Source organism: Athene cunicularia (assembly GCF_003259725.1).
Source record: "Athene cunicularia isolate RWA chromosome Z unlocalized genomic scaffold, athCun1 chrZ_part1, whole genome shotgun sequence".
In the NCBI taxonomy this organism is placed as follows: Eukaryota; Metazoa; Chordata; class Aves; order Strigiformes; family Strigidae; genus Athene; species Athene cunicularia.
Genome location: NW_020799142.1, coordinates 2,054,202 through 2,080,408, shown reverse-complemented (window position 1 = coordinate 2,080,408; position 26,207 = coordinate 2,054,202). Strand labels below are relative to the sequence as shown.

The following is a 26,207-nucleotide window of genomic DNA, read 5'->3' as shown; positions in this document are numbered from 1 at the left end:
TATTGCCATATTTCACTCATACATTATTTGCAGGGCAGGGGTGGGGATGGTGTTGGGGTGCATGTGCCCTTTACACTTGATCACATTTTTCCTTCTGAGAGAAGAAATGCCCTCATACACTTCAGCATGCTCCACATCGACTGTCCTCTTTACTTATTCTGAACTACTTTCTCTCTCCCTATTTAAAAATCCATTGAAACAACAGTTTTTCCCCAACAGTAATATAAAGCAGTTCCCAGCTACTGCCCTTATTCAAGAGAAAAAATGAACAAACAGCAGTGTATTATTTCTAACTCAAAAAAATGAGATATTATTCCTGTACTGTTGTCAATTAAAATAATAAAGGCAACGGTATTTTATTAAACTAATAACTTGCTTAGTATTGTAATTTCACATATATTCTGAGGTCAAACTTTGAGTACTTCTTTATTTTACATCTTTAAGCAAATATAGTGGTTTAAGCCCTGTTGGGACCGGAGACCACATTGCTGTTGTCCCGCCCTCAGCCGGTCAGAGTTGGAAGTTAAGCACAAACTCCAGGGTTGAAATAAGGAAAGATTTAACACAACAGTGTAATAAACAATCTGGACAACAACAATAGCAATAATAACAATAATAAACAGCAATAACAGTAAACAAGACAAAAGATATACAGAGAAATACCGCAGTGAATGCAGCCAGCCCACCGCACATGCTTCCCACGACCAAAGCCACAAAGGAAAGTTTCCCCTGCTGCCACACTGGACCTGACCTCAGCATGGTATGAATAACCCAGTTGGAGATCCCTTCCCCCTGCTGGGGAAACTTAACCCTATCCTAGCTGAACCAGGACAGCAAACAAAACATTTTGTCAAAACATTTTCTCTCTCCATTTTTAAGAGGGGCGCAGACACAGGTGAGAAAGTAAAGCAATAAATTTAGGTTGATAATTTAAGACAATTCCCTATGGCATATCCTGCCTTTAACCTCAGTGTACCTGGCTCATTCCCACATGATAATATATACCATATGAAATTAACATTAATTCCACCTATTATCCTATAAATGATAAAAAAGTTATCCTGCAAACAATAACATGTCTGTGTCAAGCTCAAATGCTTCAAGCAAAAAATTTAGGCAGAAGGGCAGAAGTTGGCATTCATGATGCAATTCATTCACTCTACATTTGGTTCATTCCTAGCACTACATTACAGGTACATGAAAGCTGCCCCTTTTCTTGTGTTTTCTGTCCTCATTTGATTAAACATGTCTCTTGCTATTACAGAAAAATGGTTTGCATTCTGTCCAAGAGAAGTAACATCAATCCCTAACCCCTGATGTTTTCTCTTCAAAGTATACTTTTTCTTTATATTACACTTCACCTTGTCATTTTGCAAACATGTAAATCAAGTGACAATTGATTGTGTTAATTAAGTGACAACACATAATTAACAATTAAACTCCTGGCTGCTTTTGAAGTACATGGTTTCTCTGACTTTCTTCAGATGACAGAAAAAAATTTCTTTTACCTATTCATAAAAAAAATTCAACTTCTCAACCAATTAAACACAGGACAGTGTTTTTAGAATAGCACTACATTTAAACCAAGACATGGCTCTACTTTTAAAGTTTCAATATATTTTAAACACATAATATGTAAACAGGTGGGTAATATCACATTTTTAGACTATACTCTGTTGGAGGATCAGTACTGGTCCTTTTCCTACTCTGCTTCAAGATGCTTTTTTGCATTAGTCTATTTAAAAAAATAACAAAATCTTTTATGTATGTTATTATTATTAGTTTGTAATTAATATACCTTCAATAATCACTGTATACTATTTTGATGGATAATAAGTTTTAACTAACAGCTTATACATTTAGCAATAAGTATGGTTATGTAATTATCAGCAGGAAAAAGACAAGCATCTGATGACATAGAGAGCTAAGTACTAATTTGTGAAGCAGATTTTAACTGTATATGCATGGTTATCTTTTCTAACACAAAAAAATAGCTACATCAAAACAGAAATTACAACTGAAAATTGACTGGTTTATATATTCTGACTTTGAAGCTCACTTGATAATCAAGAGGACATTTGTTACTCAGATATTACTTTCTGCCTCAAATGACCCATTTCCAATCTTACTTCTCCCAACATATTCCAAGGCTTCAGCAAGCCTATCTGCCATGTATCTACAACCAGGTTTACACCAACTTCTACGGCATTAATAGCTACACAGATTGGAATGAAAATCAAAATGAGATATACGTTATTTAAAATGTCACTTCAGTTAAAACCAATGAAAATTCTCACATTGACATCCCCTAATTTCATTTTAAATGCTTTATCATAACCCTCTTCTTGAAATTTTTCCTCTTCCAATTTGTCTCTGAAGCAGGTTTAGGTAGTATTTTTATTTTTAAAATTGCAACAAGTTGTATAACAAATAGACAAAATTGAAGTTTAAGTCTCACATACGCAAAGAGCAGAAGTCACAGCAATATACATTTTAATATGCTTACAAAATGTTGCATTTTTGCATCAGTTAGAAGTTTTATAAATCAAAGATCATGATAACCTGGAGATTTTTTTTATCTCCAGGGATATTTTAATACTTTAGCAGGGTTCTTCCCATTACTTTTCAAATATGTCATGAAAATTCCACATTTTTCATAGGAAAAGCCTTCCTGTCCTAATTTTATCCCATTATCATATTTATTATTCCATTAGTTTTATGTGTATATGTATATACACATATTATGTCTATGTCTATATCTATATGCAATTGTAATCTCTTACACACTTCCTGTATATTGTTTAGCTTAACTAAAGTTTAATAGGTCCTTGGATGCAATCCTGCAGCATAGAATAGAAAGTTCATACATTCTAAAGTTTTCTCAAAAATGCTATTATGAGCTAATGTTTCAGGTGATAAGATCACAAGTAATAGGTAATTAAAAGGCAATCCCTCACATTAGGGAAACTGAACAAAAGCCAGCTAGAAGTAAAAGATACTCAACAGCCATTTTCAGTGGAGACTGAAGCAAGATGTATAACACCTAGTTACTTAAATAGTACAGGTACTTGGGGAAGTAGCAGTAGTAATAATATGTTATTGTGGTTTGAACTTGGCCGGCAGTCAATCAACATGCAGCCGGTCACTTACTTTCCGCCCCACTCCCCCACCCCAGATGAAATAGGGGAGGGACAGAGAAAAGGGGGAATTTGGAGGTTCAATAAAAAAAAAAGTTTAGTGATAGTAACAAAACAACACTAACAATAGGAAGTTCAAACAGGTAATACACAATGCAGTTGCTTACCAGCCAGTAACTGGTCATAAGCTCATTTATGTGTTGCATGTCTTCCCTGATGGCCTGAGGAGTCATGGGCCCAGCGAGCCAGAAATTGTTCACTCTTACATTGCCAGTCCAGATCTACTTGAGACACCTTGATCTTGGCAGCCTGATTTGCCTGTTGGTTGTTCTGATGCTATTCAGTGTCCTGGCTCTTGGGTACATGAGTGTTTACCTGGCGTACTTTCACAACCAGATTCTCTACTCGAGCAGCAATATTTTGCCATAATTCAGCAGCCCAGATGGGTTTGCCTCTGTGCTGCCAGTTGCTCCGTTTCCACTGCTGTAACCACCCCCACAGCGCATTTGCCACCATCCATGAGTCAGTACAGAGGTAGAGCACCGGCCACTTTTCTCGCTCAGCGATATCCAAGGCCAGCTGGATGGCTTCCATCTCTGCAAACTGACTCGATTCACCTTCTCCTTCAGCAGCTTCAGCGACCCATCACGTGGGGCATACAGCTACTTTCCACCTTCGAGGTTTCCCCACAAGGCAACAGGACCCGTCGCTACACAGGGCATATCGCTTCTCATTATCCAGTAGTTTATTATATGGTGGGGCCTCTTCAGCATGTGCTACCTCTTCCCCTGGCACCATTACAATATCTTTGCCTTCTGGCCAATCTGTGATCACTTCCAGTATTCCAGATAGCTAGAGCTCCCTATTTGAGCCTGTTGTGTGATTAATGTGATCCATTTGCTCCACATGGCATCAGTTTCATGGTGTGTAGAGGGGGCACTCCCTCTGAACCTCCAGCCCAGCACTGGGAGTCGGGGAGCCAGGAGGAGCTGTGCTTCAGTCCCGATCACCTCTGAAGCAGCTCGAACCCCTTCATATGCTTCCAGTATCTCCTTTTCAGTTGGAGTATAGTGGTCCTTAGATCCTCTGTATCCCTGACTCCAAAATCCCAGCGGAAATGTCACAGTACACAGCTCCTTTATATACTAATCATAATATCACATGATATGGAATAGTCCAGTGACCAATCTGGGCCCGGTCCTCCTGCTGTGCTCCCTCTTAGCCCAGGAAAAGTTAACTCTATTCTGGCCAGAATCAGGACCTGTGTTTATTTACTGCTGCTTTTATATCAAATGTGGGGAATGTAATTATTGCAATAATGGGTAAGACATGCATGATCATCTGACCTACTACAGAATATCATAACAAACTGTATTTCTAGTAAATCAGACTCAGTGAAAAAGAGTACTCTTAAAGTAAAGCACCAGTGTGGGAGCTGCAAAGAACATACAAATGCTCTTCTCTTCCTAAAGTGCAACAAGTTGTTCTGACACACTATTACGCCACAATATTATCATGCCCACTTATCAGTCAGTACTGTGTTTTTATAACATTATTTTAATGCCATACTTGTCCATGTAGATGGAAATGCATGATGTCTCAGAAGAAAAAAACTTAAGCTGTAAAAATAACAGAATGTAGTACAAGACTACATTATTGATACTACTTACTGATGATGAGCCCAACATCGATTTTGGAGACCTTATGATTCCAGCTATGGAATGACGTATAGTGTCAAATCTTGAGACTTTATCCTTCTTGTCCTAGGAGAAAAAGCAGTATCTCCAGTGAAAACAAGGATCAGTGTGACAATTGAATTATTGGAGAATGTGGAATGTAGACTCCTGAATTTTATCTAAAGAAAAGACAGAGGCTGAGCCTCTACTGACAGAAACAAGTAAGTGTCAAGACCAGTGGGATTAAGCTAATACATATCAATTCAGCAACTGACAAATTCTATAATTCCTTAAATATTTTGTGCAATTATTTTAAGAATCACTACTGTTAATTATGACGAGAACCAAAATTTTTTACACCGTAAAACCAAATGACATAATTCTCAGTTCTATTACAATGCCTATTATTTTAAAAAGACATTGATTTGAAAACATATAATAAAAAAAATTCCACATAATAAAACGAAAATATGTACATACATTATCCTTACTTAATATATGGAGGGTTTTTTTCTTTTTATTAACATGTTCTTCTCTAACAATACATTATTGTAAATATTAGTACCAATCAGTTCAAGTTATAGGATCCATTTGTATTCTGTCACTACTGTAAACCATTGGTGAAGCCACCATTTGGATTTTAAATTCTGTAAGAAGATGGCTCCAACTGGAACACTGAAACAGACTTTACACACCTCTAGTTCAGCATAAATCAATGTGAATTCCAAGGTGCTCATAACTTCACTTAGACCAAAGACTCCGTATTTCTTAAATCTCTGATAAATCTCTTACAATTAGCTCTCAAAATTGTTATCACAGAATCTTTCAAAATTACAAATCTTTTAAACATTTTAAGTACTTTTTTTGTCATTGCCCAGCTGCATATCCCCCTAGAAGGACCATTAGATCCTGCAGGAAAACAGTTTTCTTTGGGAATAGTATATTCATCAGTGTGGAGATTTTTTTTTTAATGTATATTAGGTATAAATTTTTCCCTAAATATTACAAGAATACAACCCAGAACAGCCCATCTACTTTACATACACACACACACACACACACACACACACACACGTGTATGTATGGTCTTATTAGTTAAGCCAGAGTGTTATTTTAAGTCTGCTTTCAAAAATAACATGAAATACACACCAGAGCTGTCTTTCAAGTGATCTCCACCCTAGCCACATTAAATTTTGAATCTCTCAGACAAGGCCCTCACAATTTAGAAAAGAATTTAGTAGATGAAAGGATGATCTCAGGATATTAGGTTATTTAAAATTTCTGAAGGAAGCTAACATGGACCAGAGACTCTGTGTCCTCAGAAGTTCAGTATAATTCCACACAATACTCATTCCAACAAGTATCAGCCATTTGACCAACCAGCTCAACCATGCTGGTGATATAGTCACTGTATTCACTTCAGACAAACTTGCAAGACATGTCACTATTTGACTAAAGTCTTGAGAAGGACACTGGAAAGAAATTAGGAGTTCTGCATCAGGGTTGCTGTAGGGAGCATTATGGAGTAGTATGCTTGGCAGCTACTAAAATGTATTAGCTGATTCAGGTTAATTTTGGTTTAAATTACTTACTTTACAGATATTAGCATGATTTGTCACTTCCTTAATTTTATACCACACCAATTTCATGAAAAAGAAAACTAATCTGTGGGCCATAACATTTTATGGAATGACTGAATTACTGCAGGATAAATTGTATTTTACCATTAAGAAGCTAGATAAGTATGAAAATATATGCTGACATTAGATAACATTTTTAATCTATTTCTCTGACTGTGTTTAAAAGTACCTGTGGCATGAGAACACATCATACAAAGAATTATGAAAAATGTATTGACTGGTATTTCTCTTTTAGGACTGGCCATATTTCTAATCCCTCTCCAGAGTGAATCAAAATGAATCTCCACCAGACTTGGGACTGGCCCTTAGAACACGTCATGAATTTTCTACCCATTGGACAAGTATGCCTAGCAAAACTGCTGAAAATCCAACTACTTACCCCAGAATGATGCAAGACTGATGAACTCCTATATGGAATACAAACAGCTGTTTTATGAGCGGGACATTTTGTCATCCTCTTTGGTAAACAATATAAAGCACTACTGCTTCTACTTTAACATAATATGGAAAGGATTTACAAAGACAAATAACTCTTTTATTGAGAAACTGACTGACAACAACTACATCAGATTAAAGTGCTCTGTCTTAACTCATTTTGGACACAGCAGTGTCCAACAAAACAAGGAATGCTGAAACCCTGTTCCTAGTTATATATACCTTAACCAACCTTTGGTTCCAGTTCTCTTTTCCCTTCTTAAGAGTCAAGAAATTACCTCAGCTCTTTTCAAGACCTGTCACAGCAGAAGACAACTACTCTGGCACTCTTTAATTTTACTTTACATTTTTCTCTTCTGACAAGATGCAGAGAATAAAAAATAAGTTTAAGAACCTGTAGTGGTTTGAGCCCAGAGGGAAACAGAGCACCACGCAGCCGTTCACTCATCCCTTCCCCTCCAGTGCTCATGAGAAAATGAAGCAAAAAGCTCAGAAATCAAGACAGGACAGGGAGGGGTGGCTCACACATTAGAGTCATGGGTAAAAGATAAACTCATTAGGGGAAGAAAAAGAACAAACACTAACAAAAATAACACTTAACAGATAGAGTCAGACAGTGAGAAGCATTATCACATCTTAAAAACACCTTCCTCTTCTCACCCTTCCCTTCTTCCATGGCTGTTTTGTTTCCGATCTCTCTGCCTCCTCCCTGCAGTGCCACAGGGGCAGGGAACGGGGGTTTTCAGTCGGCATACTGGTCCTTCCTCCAAGGAGGTGGGGAGCACTCTCTGCATTCTTCTCCTGCTCCATGTCATTCCCTTCTCACAGGTGACAGTTATCCACAAAGTTTCTCTGACATGAGTCCCTCTCACATGCAGCAGTGTTTCCCTAGCTGTTCTGATGTGGGTCACCCTGCGTGTTGCAGCCCTCCAAATGCTGAACTACAACAGCAGGGGCAATTCCCACAGAATCACAGACTTCTTCAGGTGCAGCCACCTGCTCCAGTGTTGGGTTCTCCACAGGTGAATCTCTGCTCCAGTGACCTCCATGGTGGAAAGTGGGCGGCCCTGCAATCTTACCATGGGATACAGGGGAGCTCTCTGCTCCAGCACACCTCCTCCACTTCCTCCTCCTTCCTTCCATTAACCTCAGTGTTTGCATAGGCGTTCTTCTTATAACTCTTCCTCACAAGTCCCAATCCCCTCTCAGGTTGCCCTTCTTAAATATGTTATCACAGAGGTGTGGCCAACATCATTAATTATCTTGGCCTTGGCCAGAGGTGGGTCCAATTTGGAGCCAGGGGGTGCTTCAAGAATTTTGTCACAGGGGGCCACCGCTGTAGCCCCCTCACCTGCTATCAAAAACATAAACCCAGCCTAGAACCCAAAAGAGCAACAGGATTCAGGCCAGTTGAAAAACACAAGTGCAGCACTCCCTATTTTGCTTAAGCATTTTATCAGGTGCATCTTATATATGATAGACAGAAAGCCAGGCTTCTGTCTTTACTATGCTTTTACTATGTGTTTACTTTGAGGGACCTTGTGCAACATGAGGTCCTGTCCATTTTAATGGATTTTCCAGTAGAATTTATCTTGTATGGTCATGCATTACAACTGTTAGGGTCTTGTGGACAAAAATCTCCCTTTTGCCAGACATACAGTTCTGTCACAGGAAAAAATCACCACAGATCTAGAGTGCATGAAAAATAATACAATACACTCAGAAGTGTGACACTATCAAAATGACAGGTCATACGAATCATATTTGTAGTAGTATTTTGAATGAACATGAGCAAGGCTAAGCAACAGAACAAAAGATTTTTCTTAAACTGAATGGCATAATGTAAAAGCACAAAAGAGCTTTTTAGCTGTATAAATCCAGAAAAATGGCTGTATCTTAGATATTATTAAAAAAGAAAATTAATCTATACTCTTTATTAGAAAAGCAAGGAAAAGCAAGAGAGATCCAAGATAAAACAGAACTAGTGCTTCTGAGGGACAGGCAAATAGTATTACTATCTTTACTGATCAAAAGGCGGAAGAATAGCAATAAGAGGGACAATGGACAATGCAGCATATATGGAATACTGTTAAAAACACCAGCCAGACATTAACATATAGGTGATATAAATATATCAACAATATTATTCCATTCAAAGAAAGACTGTCTGATGAGTCAGATATAAACCATCAGCATGGATACGTAAGTTGAATTTGGGCTTGGAAATTAGAGAAGCTCATAGGAAATTTAGAATAAATATGCTGAGGACTCTCCAACTGAAAGAGATAACAGCATCAGAAGAAAAGGAGATTTCAATTAGAAGAATATAATCAGTGATATCTAAAACATACCACCATGATAGTACCTTTTCTGAGATCTGGCTAGGGAACTGGCATTCACAGATTTTTATGAAAACTGTTTTAGTACAGTACAAGAGCTCAAAGGTGAAACCAGAAGGGACAAATTCCTGGTAGCTACTGCAAATGATACATTCAATAAACTTAAGAGATAAAAAAGACATACCAGACAGGATCTGCCAGAGCAATTAAGATGTTCTTTTCATTAAATGAATGTTAGCTTCATTCCTGGTTTGAAGACATGATTTTCCTGATGAAAAAGATGCCAGAACAACATTCACCTTAAGGCTTCAAATTCAGATAATGGGGAGAACAAGGGAAATATTTGCTTTTAGAAGGCTGTATGTCTGGCATGAGACTGGAATTTTGTGATTTGTAAGCAAGAATTCTTTAAAGAAGCTTTATAAAGCTTTATAAAGAAAATAATCCTCTGCATTAGTCACTTCAGCAGTGAAGATTATAAGTTATTTACGGGAAGCCTCAAAAACATGTAATAGACTATGACAGTAACATCTACCTGTTGATGAGTGGATATACTAACCACAAAACCTTTGTGAGTCTGTTTTACAGGTATTAGTACATATTAAAGGAGATGTAAATGCTGACATATATTAAAAGCTGAACATACAGTAGAACATGGCTGATGTCCCTGAAGTCTACAATTTGATTTCATCAATAAGACTAATCTCATACCTCAAAAGGCTTTTTCTTCTTCATCTATGACAGAACTAAGTATCTCAGAAAGATCACAAGTAGAAGATCAGATAAAGAATCATACTATTTTTACTTATTTTAAACTATAAACATCAGACTCACACACAGAATGAGTTGCTGGCTAAATATGAGCTGTTTATTTGAGCTGAACAGACCACCTATCTTTGAAGCACCTTCTCAGGAATAATATTATGAATTTTCTTAGTTTGCTGTTATAGATGTGCTGGTTTAGGACCTGCCGGGACCGGACACCACGTTGACATTGCCCCTCCCCAACCCTCAGCCAGTCAGGCTGGAAGTGAGGCACAAACCCTGGGTTAAAATAAGAAGAAAATTTAATACAACAGTGTAATAAGCAATCTGAACAACAACAGTAGCAATGATAACAACAATAAACAGCAATGAGAGTAAACAAGACAAAAGATATACAGAGAAATACCACAATGGTTACAGACAGCTCGCTCGCGATGCTCCCCGCCACCAAAGCCACAAAGGAAAAAGTTCCCTCGCTCCTGGCGCCTGGAGCTGACATCAGCATGGTATGAATAACCCAGCTGGAGATCCCTTCCCCCTCTCTGCTGGGGAAACTTAACCCTATCCTAGCTGAACCAGGAGAGTAGATATCTAGAATTGGGTGCAGCAGTGTGCAAAGACATGAAGATGTAACACAGTTAATAAACTAAAACATTCGAAGCTAATAAAAAATATATCAAGTACCCAGTAAATCCAATTAAACAACAAAGCTATTCAAAAACCATTTTCTGATAAGCTAACATTTTCTGTTTTAAACACATTAACACCTTCCAAAGCAGCAGGAATGATGAATAATTGACATTCACATACTGTAAAACACTGCACTAGATGTAAGTTAATGTTCTACCATATGAATTGCAGGGAGTAGCCTGAAAAACAAGACTTACTGGTGTGAAATTTAAGAACAGCTGTATTTTCTCAGACCAAAGATGCATCCCAGGCCATGCCAGTGGCCAAATGGCCTGTAAGAAAAGAATGATAATTTTTCATAGCATATCTTTGTCTTCTGAAGATCTGTGGTAGAAGATCTGTCTCAGTAGTATAAGATGTGATGCTTCCACATGTAACAGTCATGGAAGGATTCTTCTCCAATAAATTTTTATGTTTTCTCTCTGAATCTATATAAATTATTACAACCCACTGCTGTAGAATCCCGTTGCACAGCTTGTGTTTTTGAAAAAAATGTTTGTCTTCTTGCTTTGAACCATCTGCCTACTGTGGTTATGTCATGGCCCCTGCTTCTTGATGATGAAAGGACAGTAAACAACCATTATTCCCTATTCACATTCTCCACACCACAATGTCCAACACGCTGTATCTATACATCTTTATCACATTCCCCTTCGGTCTGCTTTTTCAAGACTGAAAAGCCCAATCTAATTATTTACTAATTTGACAGAAGCTCCTCCACACATCTGAGCATTACTTTGCCTTTCTGAATTCTCCTACATCATTTTTGTAATTTAGGGAGATGAAAGTAAACGTCGTTATATGGAGCCAGACTATTCTAGGTGATACACAGCAAAAGGACAAGCAGCAACTGAAAATCTGCACTGAGCAAATTTCAGTTAGATACTCATAAAAAAATTCACAATGAGGATGGTGACCAAATACCGAAACAGGTTTCCCTGAGAGATGTCTGTCACTGGAGCTGCTAGAACCTTAACGGCAACAAGGCAATGTGCAGCTGACACAACATCAGAGATGACCCTGTCTCTAAGCAAGAAGTGGGATGAGATGGCCTTCCTGAGACCTCTTCCAGTTTGAATTATTCTGCAGTTCTATGGCATTTAAGAAGCAGGTGCAAATCAGCTTATACAGTGATGATAAGTTTTCTTCTCTATTCTCCGTTCCTTTCCTGAAAATTTCCAGCATGTTTTTTGGGCTTGATCACTAAATAATAGTAAACTGCTATCTTCACTAACATTTAGACCTTATTTTGAGCAGTAACTCAAAGTTCATTACTGGTAAATGTGAAATTAAGCACTGTTACTACAATCTGGTCTGCAAGAATGTAATTACACAGAATGATGCTAAAATTAAAAAAGAAAAAGACCACTAAAAATAATACATACAACATATAACAAGTCAAGGAATTCACTCAACTTACTATCAAAAAATATTTGCTTTATTTCCAAATAAAGTTTTCTGCTCTTGTGACTGCTTATATGAATATTACTTTTACACCAGAATCTTGAAGGTGCCACACAGGTTAGAAAGTAATTTTCTTTTGTTCAGGGAAACGGCGACAAGGAAGAGCATTAAACAAGAGACTGGTGAACTATTTGGAGACAAAAACCTGAAAGCTTTTGGCAGATTCTACTTAAGAAAGCCTCAGATGTCAGTGAACACTCTGTATAAATAAATTATTTTTTTAAAAAGGAGCATGAAAACTATGATTAACCCTTTTCTTTCTTTTTGAACAACTATCAGAACAGAATGTACAGTTAGGTTGTCAGCACTATGTTTTGTGTTTTAGTAAGAGTTTCATTAAGACCAATTTTTCAAGCTATGTATGTAATGTCAGGAAAACATACTAATAATTTTAATGATGAAGGTGACATCTTCCAAAAACACAAATATGTATTAGAGGTCTTCAAGGAAGCAGAGTACCTCTTAGCAGGGGCTGGAAATAAGGTTTCCAGAGACATGGTGAACTTAACTTATTATATGCTAAACAGTCTTTTTATTTCAAAATAAAAAAGATAGGATTTTGATTTCACCTAATTATAATCAAGAATATCAACTGTGCTCTAGAGAAAAAGATGATTAAATGTACTGCAACTAAGCTGAGGCACTGAGATCCTCTCCAGTAGCTACTTTCATGAAAGAAAAAAATAGCCACACAAAGGTTTTTGCAAGGCAGATAGAGAGGTCCCTGAAATTCAGTAATGAATTCCTGCTTTGTTTAATGAATATATCTGTACACCAATAAAACCCTTACACACGTCACTCCACTGACCACATAATGATGGCAAATAAAGACAATTTAACATACCAGTTTAGATTTCTGAAACCCTATAGCCAAATATAGAATGAAAACATATTTTTGAAAAATCATATTTAAATGCCATTACCTTACAATACATAACAGAAAATGAAGACTTCCGTCCTACAAAAACCTCAGGCTAGCATATAAATGTTCACAGAATCATCTAGATTGGAAAAGACATTGAAGATCATGTAGTCTAATCATTAACCTCACACTGACAGTTCCCAACCACACCATATCCCGCAGTGCTATGTCAACCTGACTCTTAAACGCCTCCAGGGATGGGGACTCCACCACTGCCCTGGGCAGCCCATTCTAATGCCCAACAATCCCTTCTGCAAAGAAATATTTCCTAATATCTAGCGTAAACCTTCCCTGGCACAACTCAAGGCCATTATCTCTTAACCTATCGCCAACTCCTTGGTTAAAGAAACTTGTCCCCATCTCTCTGTAACCTCCTTTCAGGGAGCTGTAGAGGGCAATGAGGTCTCCCCTCAGCCTCCTCTTCTCCACACTAAACACCCCCAATTCCCTCAGCCACTCCCCGTACGACCTGTGCTCCAGACCCTGCACCAGCTTCGTTGCTCTTCTCTGGACACGCTCGAGTCATTCAATGTCCTTTTTGTAGTGAGGGGCCCAAAACTGAACACAGGAATCGAGGGGCGGCCTCACCAGTGCCGAGTACAGGGGTCAGATCCCTTCCCTGTCCCTGCTGGCCACGCTATTGCTGACACAAGCCAGGATGCCATTGGCCGCCTTGGCCACCTGGGCACACTGCTGGCTCCTGTTCAGGCGGCTGTCAATCAACACCCCCAGATCCCTCTCTGACTGGCAGCTCTCCAGCCACTCCTCCCCAAGCCTGTAGCACTGCTGGGGGTTGTTGTGGCCCAAGGGCAGCCCCCGGCATTTGGCCTTAGGGAAACTCCTCCAGTTGGCCTCAGCCCATGGCTCCAGCCTGTCCAGGTCTCTCTGCAGAGCCTCCCTACCCTCGAGCAGATCAACACTCCCACCCAACTGGGTGTCATCTGCAAACTGACTGAGGGTGCACTCGATCCCCTTGTCTAGATCATCAATAAAGATGTTTAACAGGAGTGGCCCCAAAACTGAGCCCTGGGGGACATCACTCGTGACCAGCCACCAGCTGGATTTAACTCCGTTCACCACAACACTTTGGGCCCGGCCATCCAGACAGTTTTTTACCCAGTGAAGCATTCAGATATTAATTGTTTCACTGATTTCAAGAGCACTGTTATTAATCAATAATGCTATTAGTATTGAATGTACAGATATTTTACTAATTCTTACACTGTCACTTCACTAATTCCAAGTAATAAAGATCAAATATCTGTCAAATTTCAGCACTTGCTATAGTTGAAAGGAAAGTACCTGGTCATAACATGATCCTTCTCCTCCTTGGCTGTCATTGCCACATCACAGTAAGAGATCCCCTAATACACACACAAGGCCTCTCTATAGTTCTGTGTAAGCTCGTGAAATTGCAATGGGAGAACATAAAACAGAATACACTGAGTGCTCCTAGTTGTACTGCAGTACAAAAAAGCAAGAAAAATTACATCTTCTCACATATCCTGGCAGCTCACCATCCAAAAAACCAAGATGTTAGTCAGAGTCAACATCTGCCAGGTCAACATCTTGCTCAGCATTCAGCTGTGCTGCTGCTCAAGAAAACCAAGAATCACAACAAGCCAAAGAGCTGTGAATGAACCAGTGTTCCAGGCAAGAAGTGACCAAAACAACCATAACCACAGTCAAGAATGGGTGCAAGGTAAGTTCAATACAAATAGAATATGAATTAATTATATTTCTTAAAATGTTCTCCCTGTTTTCAGACATTTTCATCTTTCTAAACCAGGTATAATTTTAGCCCAGAAATCAGCATTTATGATTTGACAGTTATATATACTAACAGCATCAGAATAAGCAATCAGTGAATGAGATTTCATGAATGTGACTTCAAATTTCACAAATATAACCATAAACTTACAAACAACGTATTGCTCAAAATGTAACATCACAAAACATGCAAAGAAACTGACTGTGAGGAAATTTTTTATTTCCATCATTGAAACATTACAGTTTGTCAGACAGCTATGAAAAGAACATGCTTTTTTAGCTAGAAATACATGTGCATCCAGAAATCATTTAAAGTTAACAATGCTTAGGAGCATTTTTGATGCAAAAAGGCTAGTTTTATTCTGTACTTTATTACTGTATACATCCAGCTGAAATAGTTTCAGGTGTGCATGACCCAAATTGTACAGAAGAGAGAAATACAGTAACTCTATAACTGCTGCGCCAGAGTTGCAATTGAGATCAACACTATAGCTGTCATTTGAAGTGATGAAGTCTTCAAGGTGAAATATGTTTTAAAACTCATAATAAGCATGCGTGTACACAAACAGAGATTGACCCTGCCATCCTCTCAAGTTAAAAAAAACAACCAAACCTGAACTAGAAAGAAAATTCTTGATAAGGTAATGGAAGAAATGGATTTCTTCTAAATACTCGCATGTGCTATGCTGCATTACTAGTATTTGGAAAACTTCATTTTTATTTGATTAAATTGTGATAAAACATCAACTGAACAGTTTTCCTTCACTAAAGATGGACCTTAGTGTAGAAAACAGATTCCATATCTTGAAGTCTTCATACACTAATTTTTCCACAGAAAGTATAAAGGCAGACAGTGGTTTTGGCACTTATTAACAAATGCCAATGTTCCATAATAGCACTTCCTTGATTGAATGGTAAAGCTTTAGGTGGCCAGTAGATAGCCTAACTTTTAAAAAGGCTAACATCTAACTCTTCAAACTTGTAAATACTACTTTAGGACTAACAGAACTTCATTGCAACCACTGACCTAACAAAAAGAGGTGGAGTAATCCCTGCTGACCCAGGTTCAAGAAAGCCATTAAAATACAGAAATTTTAACAGTGCAAAAATTTGGTGAAAGACAGCGATATGGGCTAATAATACAAAGCCACAGGTGAAGAACTTCTAAGCTACACTTTGTGTGAGGCATGAACATTTTTACAGTGCAGGCAGCTAAGGTACCAAACTATGCAGACAGTGCATCACACAATAAATTCGGCAAAATAAGCAGATATAAATACAGCTTCCAGACATTTTTATGTGAGGATCTGGATTGTAGAATACAAAAAGCGTGGCACAAAATGGCCAAAAAACCTCAATTCCTAATGATCTCTGCAACAGTCAGTAGCTGAAGTAAGGAAACAATAAAGATCACCCGCAGCTATCACCAGTGTGTTGGTGAATCCCTGCAGAGCAGTGTACATGCCAAAAAATGTCACCTCAAACTAAAAATTATCTTTACTAACCACAAACTTAAAATAACAGTATTAAGCTTGCCAGAAATCTATGTATACTTACATACCCTGCAGACTGAGAAACACAAATTGTTCTCCTTTTCTCATTACAGGCAAAAACAGTGTTCTGGTCATTTTAAACCTTCAGAATTCCACATAGGAAGGCAAAGCCACATTTTGGAAAGGCACAAAGCATTAACCGTTTTCAGTCCTTTATTCCTGATCTGCACAGGCAAAGCTCTTCTGATTCCACACTATAATGGCATCAGTATCCTGATGAAACATGATCTCATACAGCAAATCTGGCTGGCAGTTTGTAGGGATGGGATGAGAAGGCAGCAGAAAGAAAAATTACTGGTATGAGCTACAAGTAGGTGAATTATTGCTACCATGGAGGCTAGTCAAAAGATATTTCAGAAAAATACAGGGAATAGAGAGCAAAGGTAAGAGGTCAATGAGAAGGCAAATTTGGGGATTTCTTCCTAGAGATACTGAAAACAAAGTTTCACCTGACTTCAACCCAAAAGTTCCCTCCCAGAGGAGATTTTCTAAGGAGGACATGGTGGGATGCCTCACACAACTGGAGTGCTGCAGTCGATGGCTACAAGCTCTTCAGCATGGACAGACAGGGAAGGAGAGGTGGTGGAGTGGCCCCATATGTTAGAGAATGCTATGACAGCTCAGAAATCAAGTACAGTGATGATCGGGTTGAGATTGTTTGGGTTAGGTTAAGGGCCAATAAAGCAGATCTTGCTGTGGGAGTCTGCTACAGACCCCCCAACCAAAGCGGTGAGGTGGAGGAAGCTTTCTGTAAACAGTTGGGAGAAATCCACGGTCACTTGCTGTTATTCTTGTGAGGGACTTTAACCTCCTGGGTATCTGCTGGGATCACAGCACAGCAGAGAGGGAACAGTCCAGGAGTTTCCTGGAGTGTGTGGAGGATAACTACCTCACACAGCTGGTGAGTGAGCCGACCAGGGAAGGTGCCCTCATGGACCTGCTTCTGGTGAACAGGGAAGAGCTTGTGGGGGCGGTAAAGGTTGGAGGCTGTCTAGGGTGCTGTGATAGTGAGGTGATTGAGTTTTCAATCCTTGGAGAAACAAAGAGAGGGGTTAGTAAAACTGCCCCCTTAGACTTCCTCAGGGCAAGCTTAGATCTGTTGAAAAGACTGATTGAAAAAAATCCCTTGGGAGGTTGCCCTGAAGGATAATGGAGTCCAGGAAGGCTGGACATACTTCAAGAGAGAAGTCTTAAAGGCACAGGAGCAGGCTGTTCCCGTGTGCTGAAAAACAAGCAGGCAGGGAAGGAGAGTGGCCTGGTTAAACAGGGACCTTTGGCTGGATCTCAAGGACAAAAAGAGAATCTATTGCCTTTGGAAGAGGGGGCAGGTCTCTCGTGAAGACTGTAAAGATGTAGTGAAGTTATGCAGGGACAACATTAGGAGAGTCAAAGCGCAGCTAGAGTTCAACTTGGCTACAGCTGTTAAAGATAATAAAAAAAAGTTTCCATTCCTGGCTTGTATCAGAAATAGTGTGACCAGCAGAAGTAGGGAGGTGATAGTCCCCCTGTACTCTGCACTGGTGAGGCCACACCTGGAGTACTGTGTCCAGTTTTGGGCACCTCAATACGAGAGAGATACTGAGATGCTGGAGCGAGTGCAGAGGAGGGCAACGGAGCTGGTGAAGGGCCTGGAGAATAAATCCTGTGAGGAGCAACTGAAGGAGCTGGGACTGTTTAGTTTGAGGAAGAGAAGGCTGAGGGGAGACCTCATCACTCTCTACAACTCCCTGAGAGGCTGGTGCTGGTCTCTTCTCACAGGTGATTAGTGACAGAACAAGGGGGAATAGCTTTAAACTGCAAAAGGGGAGGTACAGACTGGACATTAAGAAAACATTTTTCACAGCAAGAGTGGTCAGAAAATGGAATAGGCTGCCCAGGGAGGGGGTGGAGTCACCATCTCTGGATGTGTTTAAGGGTCATTTGGATGAGATGTTGGGGGATATGGTGTAGGGGAGAACTTTGTAGAGTAGGGCTGATGGTTGGACTCGATGATCCCAAGGGTCTTTTCCAACCTGAATGATTCCGTGACTGCATCTCTTTGTAGTTCAGCATTTTATATCCAAAGGAAAAGACATGGATAGGCAACTGGAACAACTAACTGGATACTGTACTGGTTGCATAAATTAAAAACTGAAGCTATGGGAGCAAGTAGGCATCAATCAAAAAGGCAGAGCACTGTGCCAACTGGGGGATATGCACCCCCAAAGATATCCTTTTTCCTATGTGGCTTTGGTCATGGGAAGCACAGGGCTGTCTGTAACCACTGTGGTATTTCTCTGTATATCTTTTGTCTCGTTTATTGTTAATATTGTTTACTGTTGTTACCATTGCCACTGTTGTTCAGATTGTTTATCACACTGTTGTATTAAATTTCTCTTTATTTTACCCCAGGGTTTGTGCCTCACTTACAGCCTGACTGGCTGGGGGTGGGGGAGGGGCAACGGCAACATGGTCTCCGGTCCCAGCAGGGCCTAAACCAACACAATTGCTCAGTAACAGAAGGAATGCCATAGTCATTTCCAGATGTCATTAAATATATATTCAAAAAGCTGTCATTTGGATTTGGTTGCTTTTTAGTCACAGGTATGCATAGTAATGCCTGCTAAAGAAATGTGTCTGACAAGTGCAGTGGTGAAGTCCAGATTTTAGGCATTTAAGACTAAACTCTGTGACAGCTGCAACACGCAACTTTAGCAACATATCTGATGTAGGCTTAATGAATAATCTTTGTAGGGTGCCAATTTAAAATCAAGCTTTTATTCCTAGAAATAATATATACTGACATAAGTACTGAAAATATACTAGTATTCTTGTTCAGAACGGACATGCCTAATATGCAAATACCCACTACCTTCTCAAATAAGGGAAACACCACCACAAATATCTGCCAATTTAGACAACAGAAAAACAAAAATGCAAACCCAATAAATAGGCAGTGTTCAAGCTGTAAGTAAAGCCTATGGTCCACTGAACTCATGTCATACCTCAGATCACAGCTGTATAAATCATAAACACTAACAAGACTGTTCTGAAAACACTGACCTTAGGGAGGAAAGATTCAGTGTGTAAGTCTCAGTAATGGTTTGACAGACTAACAGATTTCAATCCTATCCTGGGTTCATAAATTATATCTAGTACAATGAGACAGAATAAATTACATAGTGTTTCTCTTGCAGAATTACAAAAGACTTTTGAGTTGTTATGCTCAGAGATCAACAGGAGTCTAACATAAGTTCTCCATAAGTGCTCCGTAAGTTCTGGCTGTAAGTCAGCAAGCAAGCAGCCAGCAAGCTAGGTAAGCAGCCCAAAGCAAAGATCACTTAGTTGAACTTAAGCTGTCCAGGTATCCCAACAAATACAACTGTTTATTTCCAAGTCGTTTACAAATTAATAGCTGCAATTTCTACATGACCGCACTTTGTTTCCTCTACTGAGATGAAAATAAGAGAAAGGATAAGGATAACAACACTGCACAGACTTACTCTGGCCCTGTTTCTATTGACAAGAAACTTAAGATCCTGGGATAGCACAGTGGAAACCTACAAGGTTTGTGAATACATAAATCAAGTAACCTAACACATGCCCTCACATAATATTAGTTTTATATCAATGTCATGAGCCACAAATTAGTAGAGGATTGCTCACATGGACAGATAAACAAGGGAGCTGTTTGGCAATGCATTACAAAGCATAGGAATGCCTCAATTCTTCTGAGTCAGTAAGAAAAAAGAGTAACATTTTTATCTCTACCATCAAGCTTTCTGCTGCTGCTACAATGGGCTGTCACAGAAGTTAACTGTCTTCCCTGTATCTGTTCAAAAATAAAGATACTATATAGCCTGTAACATTATGGGAGAAGGAGACCCCCTAGAGTGTGGGTACATCTCAGCAAATTATGTTTCAGGGCCTTATGTCAGGTCATCTAAAATGCATTTAATAAAACATCTTTAATCACATAACCAAATCCTGTAAATCCTTTCATATCTATGTAACTGACTTTAAAAATTCAAAACGTATAAATTGATTAAATTTGTCAATTATTATTTTAGTGAGAATCCTGAAACCCAAACTTGAGAACTATTGGTTTGTTGATCACACTATTAGGAGCAGTGGGTCATGGCTTCCACAAAGCAGGGATGGAAATATAAAGCATTCACATTAGGAAAACAGAAAGGTACTTTCAGAATAATTTACAAATATTAGAACTTTAGCACCATTTTATGCCTTTAATATTTTTTCCTCCATAACCACTGAGAACTTTTTTAAAATATACCACAATATTCACCAAAGGCTGGTTTATCTTAAAGAAACAGTGACTTTGTACTGTTGCTCCATGGGCAGTACTGCTGCACAGATCTGTTAGCTGTCTTGCATGTGGTGGAAGACTATGCATTAGAGTTTATGCTACAGTCGTATTTTATTATTTGTGAAAAAAAAAATCAAGAACATCAGAACAAAACCAAACCACACCACTATTTCAGATTACTTAGATGTTAGATAGATGAGAATGAACATTTTTTTCTTCCATATTTCTGTCTCATATGTCTTTTTTAAACATATGTAATGATGAAAAATATTGATTATTCAGTCATAACTAGTCTTCTGTCACTGAGCTCCACCTGCTGACAAGTCTTTCAAGTATTGCACAGCCTGCATATCAAGTCTCAGTTTTATTAATGGTTCCAGTATAATGCTACAGTATGCAAAATAAATCTATATGAAACATATATATATTGAGAAAACCATACAGTTTTAAATACATATTCTTAAAAATAATGGATTTGTACCTTTATAGGCTCTGGTTTTATCATGTAAAGAAAAAGGCGATGACATATTAAAGTGGCATAAAGATTTCATTGTATTATTGCTAAACAAAATGAGTTACTAATTTATATTACCTAAATCTATTGTCCAGGCTTAAGCACTCCCTGAAGATCTCCTATTCTGTAACAATTTCCAAGTCAATACTGATGCTGTAATTTTAAAGTCTTACTATGAAATGCAAACCACCATCATTGTTTAATTACCTGAGTAAATATTTAACTGGCACTGAAATATTCCAAATATTCCAGATTTTTTTTTTTCTAAACATTCAGATCATTAGATATATAAAAGTTTTGTTGTTGCTGGTTTCTTTGTTTTAATTAGGGTGGAATACTGCCATGCTTTGTTGATCATATTAATAGCAAGAACAGTATATGTATCTTAAGACAGATGACAGGCCATAACTGACTAAACATCTAAACGCTAAGAAGTTCAAGCTTCCAGTTGCTGGTTAATTTTTGTAAAGTGACATAACAATTTGGATACTATAGCACTGTGGTAAAGGAACAGTTTTTTACAAGGAATAGCAGTATCTATCTCCATACCATAAGTACAGAAGAAAAAGTTAACTATGATTCTCCCAATTACATAGCACATAGTATTGTAACTGCATAAACTCTAAGGGGCTCAAGACATTATTTTAAACTTGAAGCACCTTCAGCATTAAAATTATCTGTGTCTTGCCCAGTTACCTCAGTAGAAATGTATAAATGCTAGAAACAAGAAAACATGTTTTATTTTTCCACATATGATGCCAAAATTGTAAATGCAATGTTCAGGAATGGCCAAAACCAGAATTTTTTTAGCTCCTTGTTATGCTATCAAAATTAAGAAAAACAGAATCATCTAGCAATTACCTTTTTTCTTAAAATGTGTACATGACCACCAATACACATCTAACATTCTACAAACAATAAAATATATTGACCAAACCAAACGATATGAAAGAGACTAACAAAATATGAAAGTTACTACAGTTAACAGAGGCAAAAAAGAACAAGGAAATTAAGTTATAACTCACGTAACAAGACTGTCTATAAAAACACATCAAACAGCATTTTAGAATTTCATTCCTTGTTAGTATTCTATTGCACTGTTACCTAATGTAAGAGATGCAAAAGAGAATCTGCAAATTATTCCACTACTAAATTGGCTGTATTTATATGATACCATATAAATAGACATGAAACTTTACAAAGTTATTTTTTATTATCATACTTATAATTGTAAATTACAAAAAAAAGAAATCCACTTGTGACTGAATACATGAAAATGTACCTCATATGCATACTCACAACAAAAGTCAGTTAAGATTTTGTCATTCTTAGAAAAAGAGTTTGCAAAACAAGTATTTATGATGAATTTCTGAGGAGAAATAAATAACCCCTCTCAAATGTAGTATCAGGCAACATTTAGATGAACTGCTTTTAGATAAAGAGGAGAAACCTAAATAGATTTATAGCTGAAGAAACAATGATCCTCTTGTATGATACCAGGATGAGCAATCAACAGCAAGAACAGTTAATTTCTGATTGTTCAGCAGCTCTATAATTTTAAGAAGTTTTACTTTAAAAAAACCCTTACAAAAATCACCAGGTTGTTTATTTATACAAACAGCACATCAATGTATTATTTTTTCATCTTGAGATACAGTCAAGACTGTATCTCAAGGTAAAGCAATTTGAAAAAACTTTAGTCTTCAGTTGTATCTATCACTTTTTAGTCAATTTTACTAGCACAGGATAGTAAATAGTTAAACAAAAGGGGTATTTGTCTGTCTTATATAACTTACTGAAGAGAAATCACCAACCACTTAAGTCACAGTCCATTATTTTTCATGGTGTGTACAAACTATGAGACTAAATCTTCCAAAGCCAAAACAGTGACATTTTTCTTACTCTCAGAACATATAATATATGCAAAAATGTATTTCTAGCATCATTTGAGAAATCTCAGTATGTACCTCCTCCAGAAAAAAAATATGATACATTATAACTTTTATTTCAAAAAAATTATCAGGTAGTAATTCTTCACTGTGTATTGTACACATATGTAAGGATTATTTTCTCCCACCCACTGAAAGAGAGACTTGGGACACCAGAAGAGCACTTTTAGTAATCTTGAACTGAAGTAGAAGAATACCATTTTCTTGGTATTTCAGTCTTTCAGACTCATGATCTCAACTAACCCTTACAGATAATATTCACTAGCACTACTAAAGGATATTACATGACATTACTAACAAGACATTACATGACATTACTAACAAGATAGCCAATCCAAAATGATTGCAAGCCCCCTAATCTTTCACAATCGTTATCCTGGATCCTTCCTTTCTCCTTCTCCATGTTTTTGTGCTTTATCAACTCCTCCTATATCATGACAAGCATACCAGCTTTGTAAAATAAAGTTTTGTACCAGGGAAAATAGCAACCACCTGCTAGTGCCTTGTAAATATTAAACAGTAGTAGTGGAAGAAAGAGAATACTGACAATTAAGTATAACCGTAGAATGGGAATGGAAGAAAAAACAAACTTGGTTCTGCAAATAGAGAAAACAAATGCATTCCTCTAGAAACAACCATTTCAGTATCATTTTACTGAGCTGCTGCTCTGTGGGCCAAAAGAAATGGCAGGCTAAACCTCTAAAGGAAGTAAGTCACAAGCATCTCATATGTGTCAAACCAATTCATAAACACAAACACTACTGCTTGTCCCTTCAGTAAACAGGTACTCTGTTTGCTTTTTAAAACACCCTACTATCTCTACACATAGCTGCATATAATTGAGAAAAGGAAGTCACACAAAATATTAGTACTTATTTAAGTTACATGGGGTTTCACCATGGAACAAAAAGTTCCTTTTGATTATTAAGAGCATGTAAACATTTAAAAATAACTTGTGAAGAAACTAGTGTTTGTTTCTGTTTAAAGAGAAGAACAATTCAGTATGTAAAATTCATTTTTTCAATTATACAATGTGAAGTGATTCCAACAGCTTTTACTGTTAGTTTTCTATCTGCAACTGTGTATGTATTTTAACACATCCAATGAAATTACCAATAGCTAATCAGTCATGTTTACTAAATCTGTATATTAACTTACACTTTTGATTATACAAGTCTAATGAGAACATAAACATTAAGTGTATAGACCAAACCAAACCCACAGACATACAGACTGTGTTAAAAGTTACTGAAATAAAAAATAAATAAATAAATTTAAAAATCACACAACTGAACTGTTTTTCTAAACAGGTCTCTGCTAATGTAAAGTGAAGTTTGCAATCCTTGTGAATATCCTGAGACTCTGATCTGAGGACTGAAAAACAATAGCAAGGCTGCCCAATTCAGTAAAACAGATTTAAAACTCACCATAGAAGTCACTGATCGGGCATCTTCTTCATAATTCACTACAGGTGGTGGCTCCTTCCCGTCATTTTCTTGAACCTTTTGTTCCAGTAGTTCTTTCTGGGCAGCAAATTTTGCCTCAGAGCATCTTAATTGCTGAACTGTTTGCTTAAGTTCTTCCAGGGCTTGTTTTTGGCTCAGCAAGAGTACAATACTGCAGAGAAAAAAAAACAAACAATTTAAAAATATACCTAATTTAATACACATACTTTTTTTTTGTAAAAGCTACAAAAAAAAAAAAGCATGAAAATTCCTCGAGAATTATTTGTTCAAAGACATAAACACATGAAGCAATTCTAGAAAATCTGCAAAGCTACAAGACAGTGCAAGCAAACACCTGCTTTGCTATTCTCTTTTCTCAAGCTATCACAAAAATCATGTTGTAAAAAAATAAAAATGAAACTAATATTTTCATCCACTTTTAATTGAATTTAAAAACACTGGAGTTCCTCAACTTTTAGAGAAGAAATGCATTTTTAGATTATGATTTCCAGTGATGAGAAATCTACTGCAATCCACACAGGTGTTGTAATAATAATTTGCACTATTAAACCCACATTATATTCAGTATAAGTTCACCTGGTATCAAGTCAGATATCTATTGTCTCTTCTGGACTGAAATGTCCTCTACTGCCAAAGTATTTCTGGAATGCAGTCTAATATTCTTCTTATAAAGCTAAATAAATTGAACTCAATAATTAAAAGCTATTTTTTCTTGTCTTCTGCATGTTTTTACAGCTCTTCTCTGAATACTCCTCATACCCCTTAATACTCCTAGACAGATAACATAATTCAACCATTACTGAAGGACAAGCATACCTCTTAAAACATCTGCAGGTACCTAGATGACTATTATGCTCAAGAACTGCCAAAACAAAAGATGGACAAAAGCTACCTAAAAGACAGAACCATCCACAGTACAACACAGACACCCTTAAAAGCACTCAGCTGGAGCCCAGTGACACATGGTTTATACAGAATTCTCAGTCTGTGAGAACAGATGAAGGAGGTAGAGGGAGCCGAACCATGAAGAATGACAGTATTCTGTCACTCCGTAGCTTCCGAATAACCCCGATGAGACAGACCCTCCTGCAAGCCCTACCCTTGGAGAAAAAAAGAAATTTGAAAATCTTTCATACTGAGACTGGTCCTTTACAAACAGATGCTGAGCCACATGACTATTCCAAGAGGTTCCAAAGTGATAAGGAACCATCTGCAATAAAACCCTTATTGGCAGGAAAGATAAAAATCATATCCCTACAGATGAGCATTGTACTAAATCACCAAAGAATAGAACTCCATGCAACAAGCAGAATGATCATTCATATAAGAAGCGTGACGGTCCGATGAAACCATAGTTAGTACTTCAGCCACGCTTTGGCAAAGGAAATGGATTCTATAGAAACGCCGGAGCTCTGCAGGCAATGGCAGGCAGGAGAGGCAAGAGGAGGGGTACTGTGGAGGTGGTACCACACTTTTCAGAGGTTGAACTTCCCTATCTCAAGTGACTGTGAAGAGCCAATAGAGAAGCCGTTTTCATGACCTGTGTGCTAAAAGGAAAGGTCAAACTACGGTCACACCTGC

The 26,207-nt window shown here is 37.8% G+C and overlaps 1 protein-coding gene across 2 annotated transcripts in view; it reads right to left on the bottom strand.

Annotated features, from left to right (window-relative positions):
- Window positions 1-26,207, bottom strand: part of FER (FER tyrosine kinase) — a 184,143-nt gene that overhangs the window by 107,152 nt on the left and 50,784 nt on the right. For both annotated transcript variants that reach the window (XM_026865513.1, XM_026865514.1), the window contains exons 9-10: window positions 24,588-24,777; window positions 4,808-4,900 (exon numbers count right to left, since the gene is read on the bottom strand). In XM_026865513.1, the coding sequence (XP_026721314.1) occupies window positions 4,808-4,900; window positions 24,588-24,777 (283 nt within the window). The remainder of the gene's footprint in view (window positions 1-4,807; window positions 4,901-24,587; window positions 24,778-26,207) is intronic.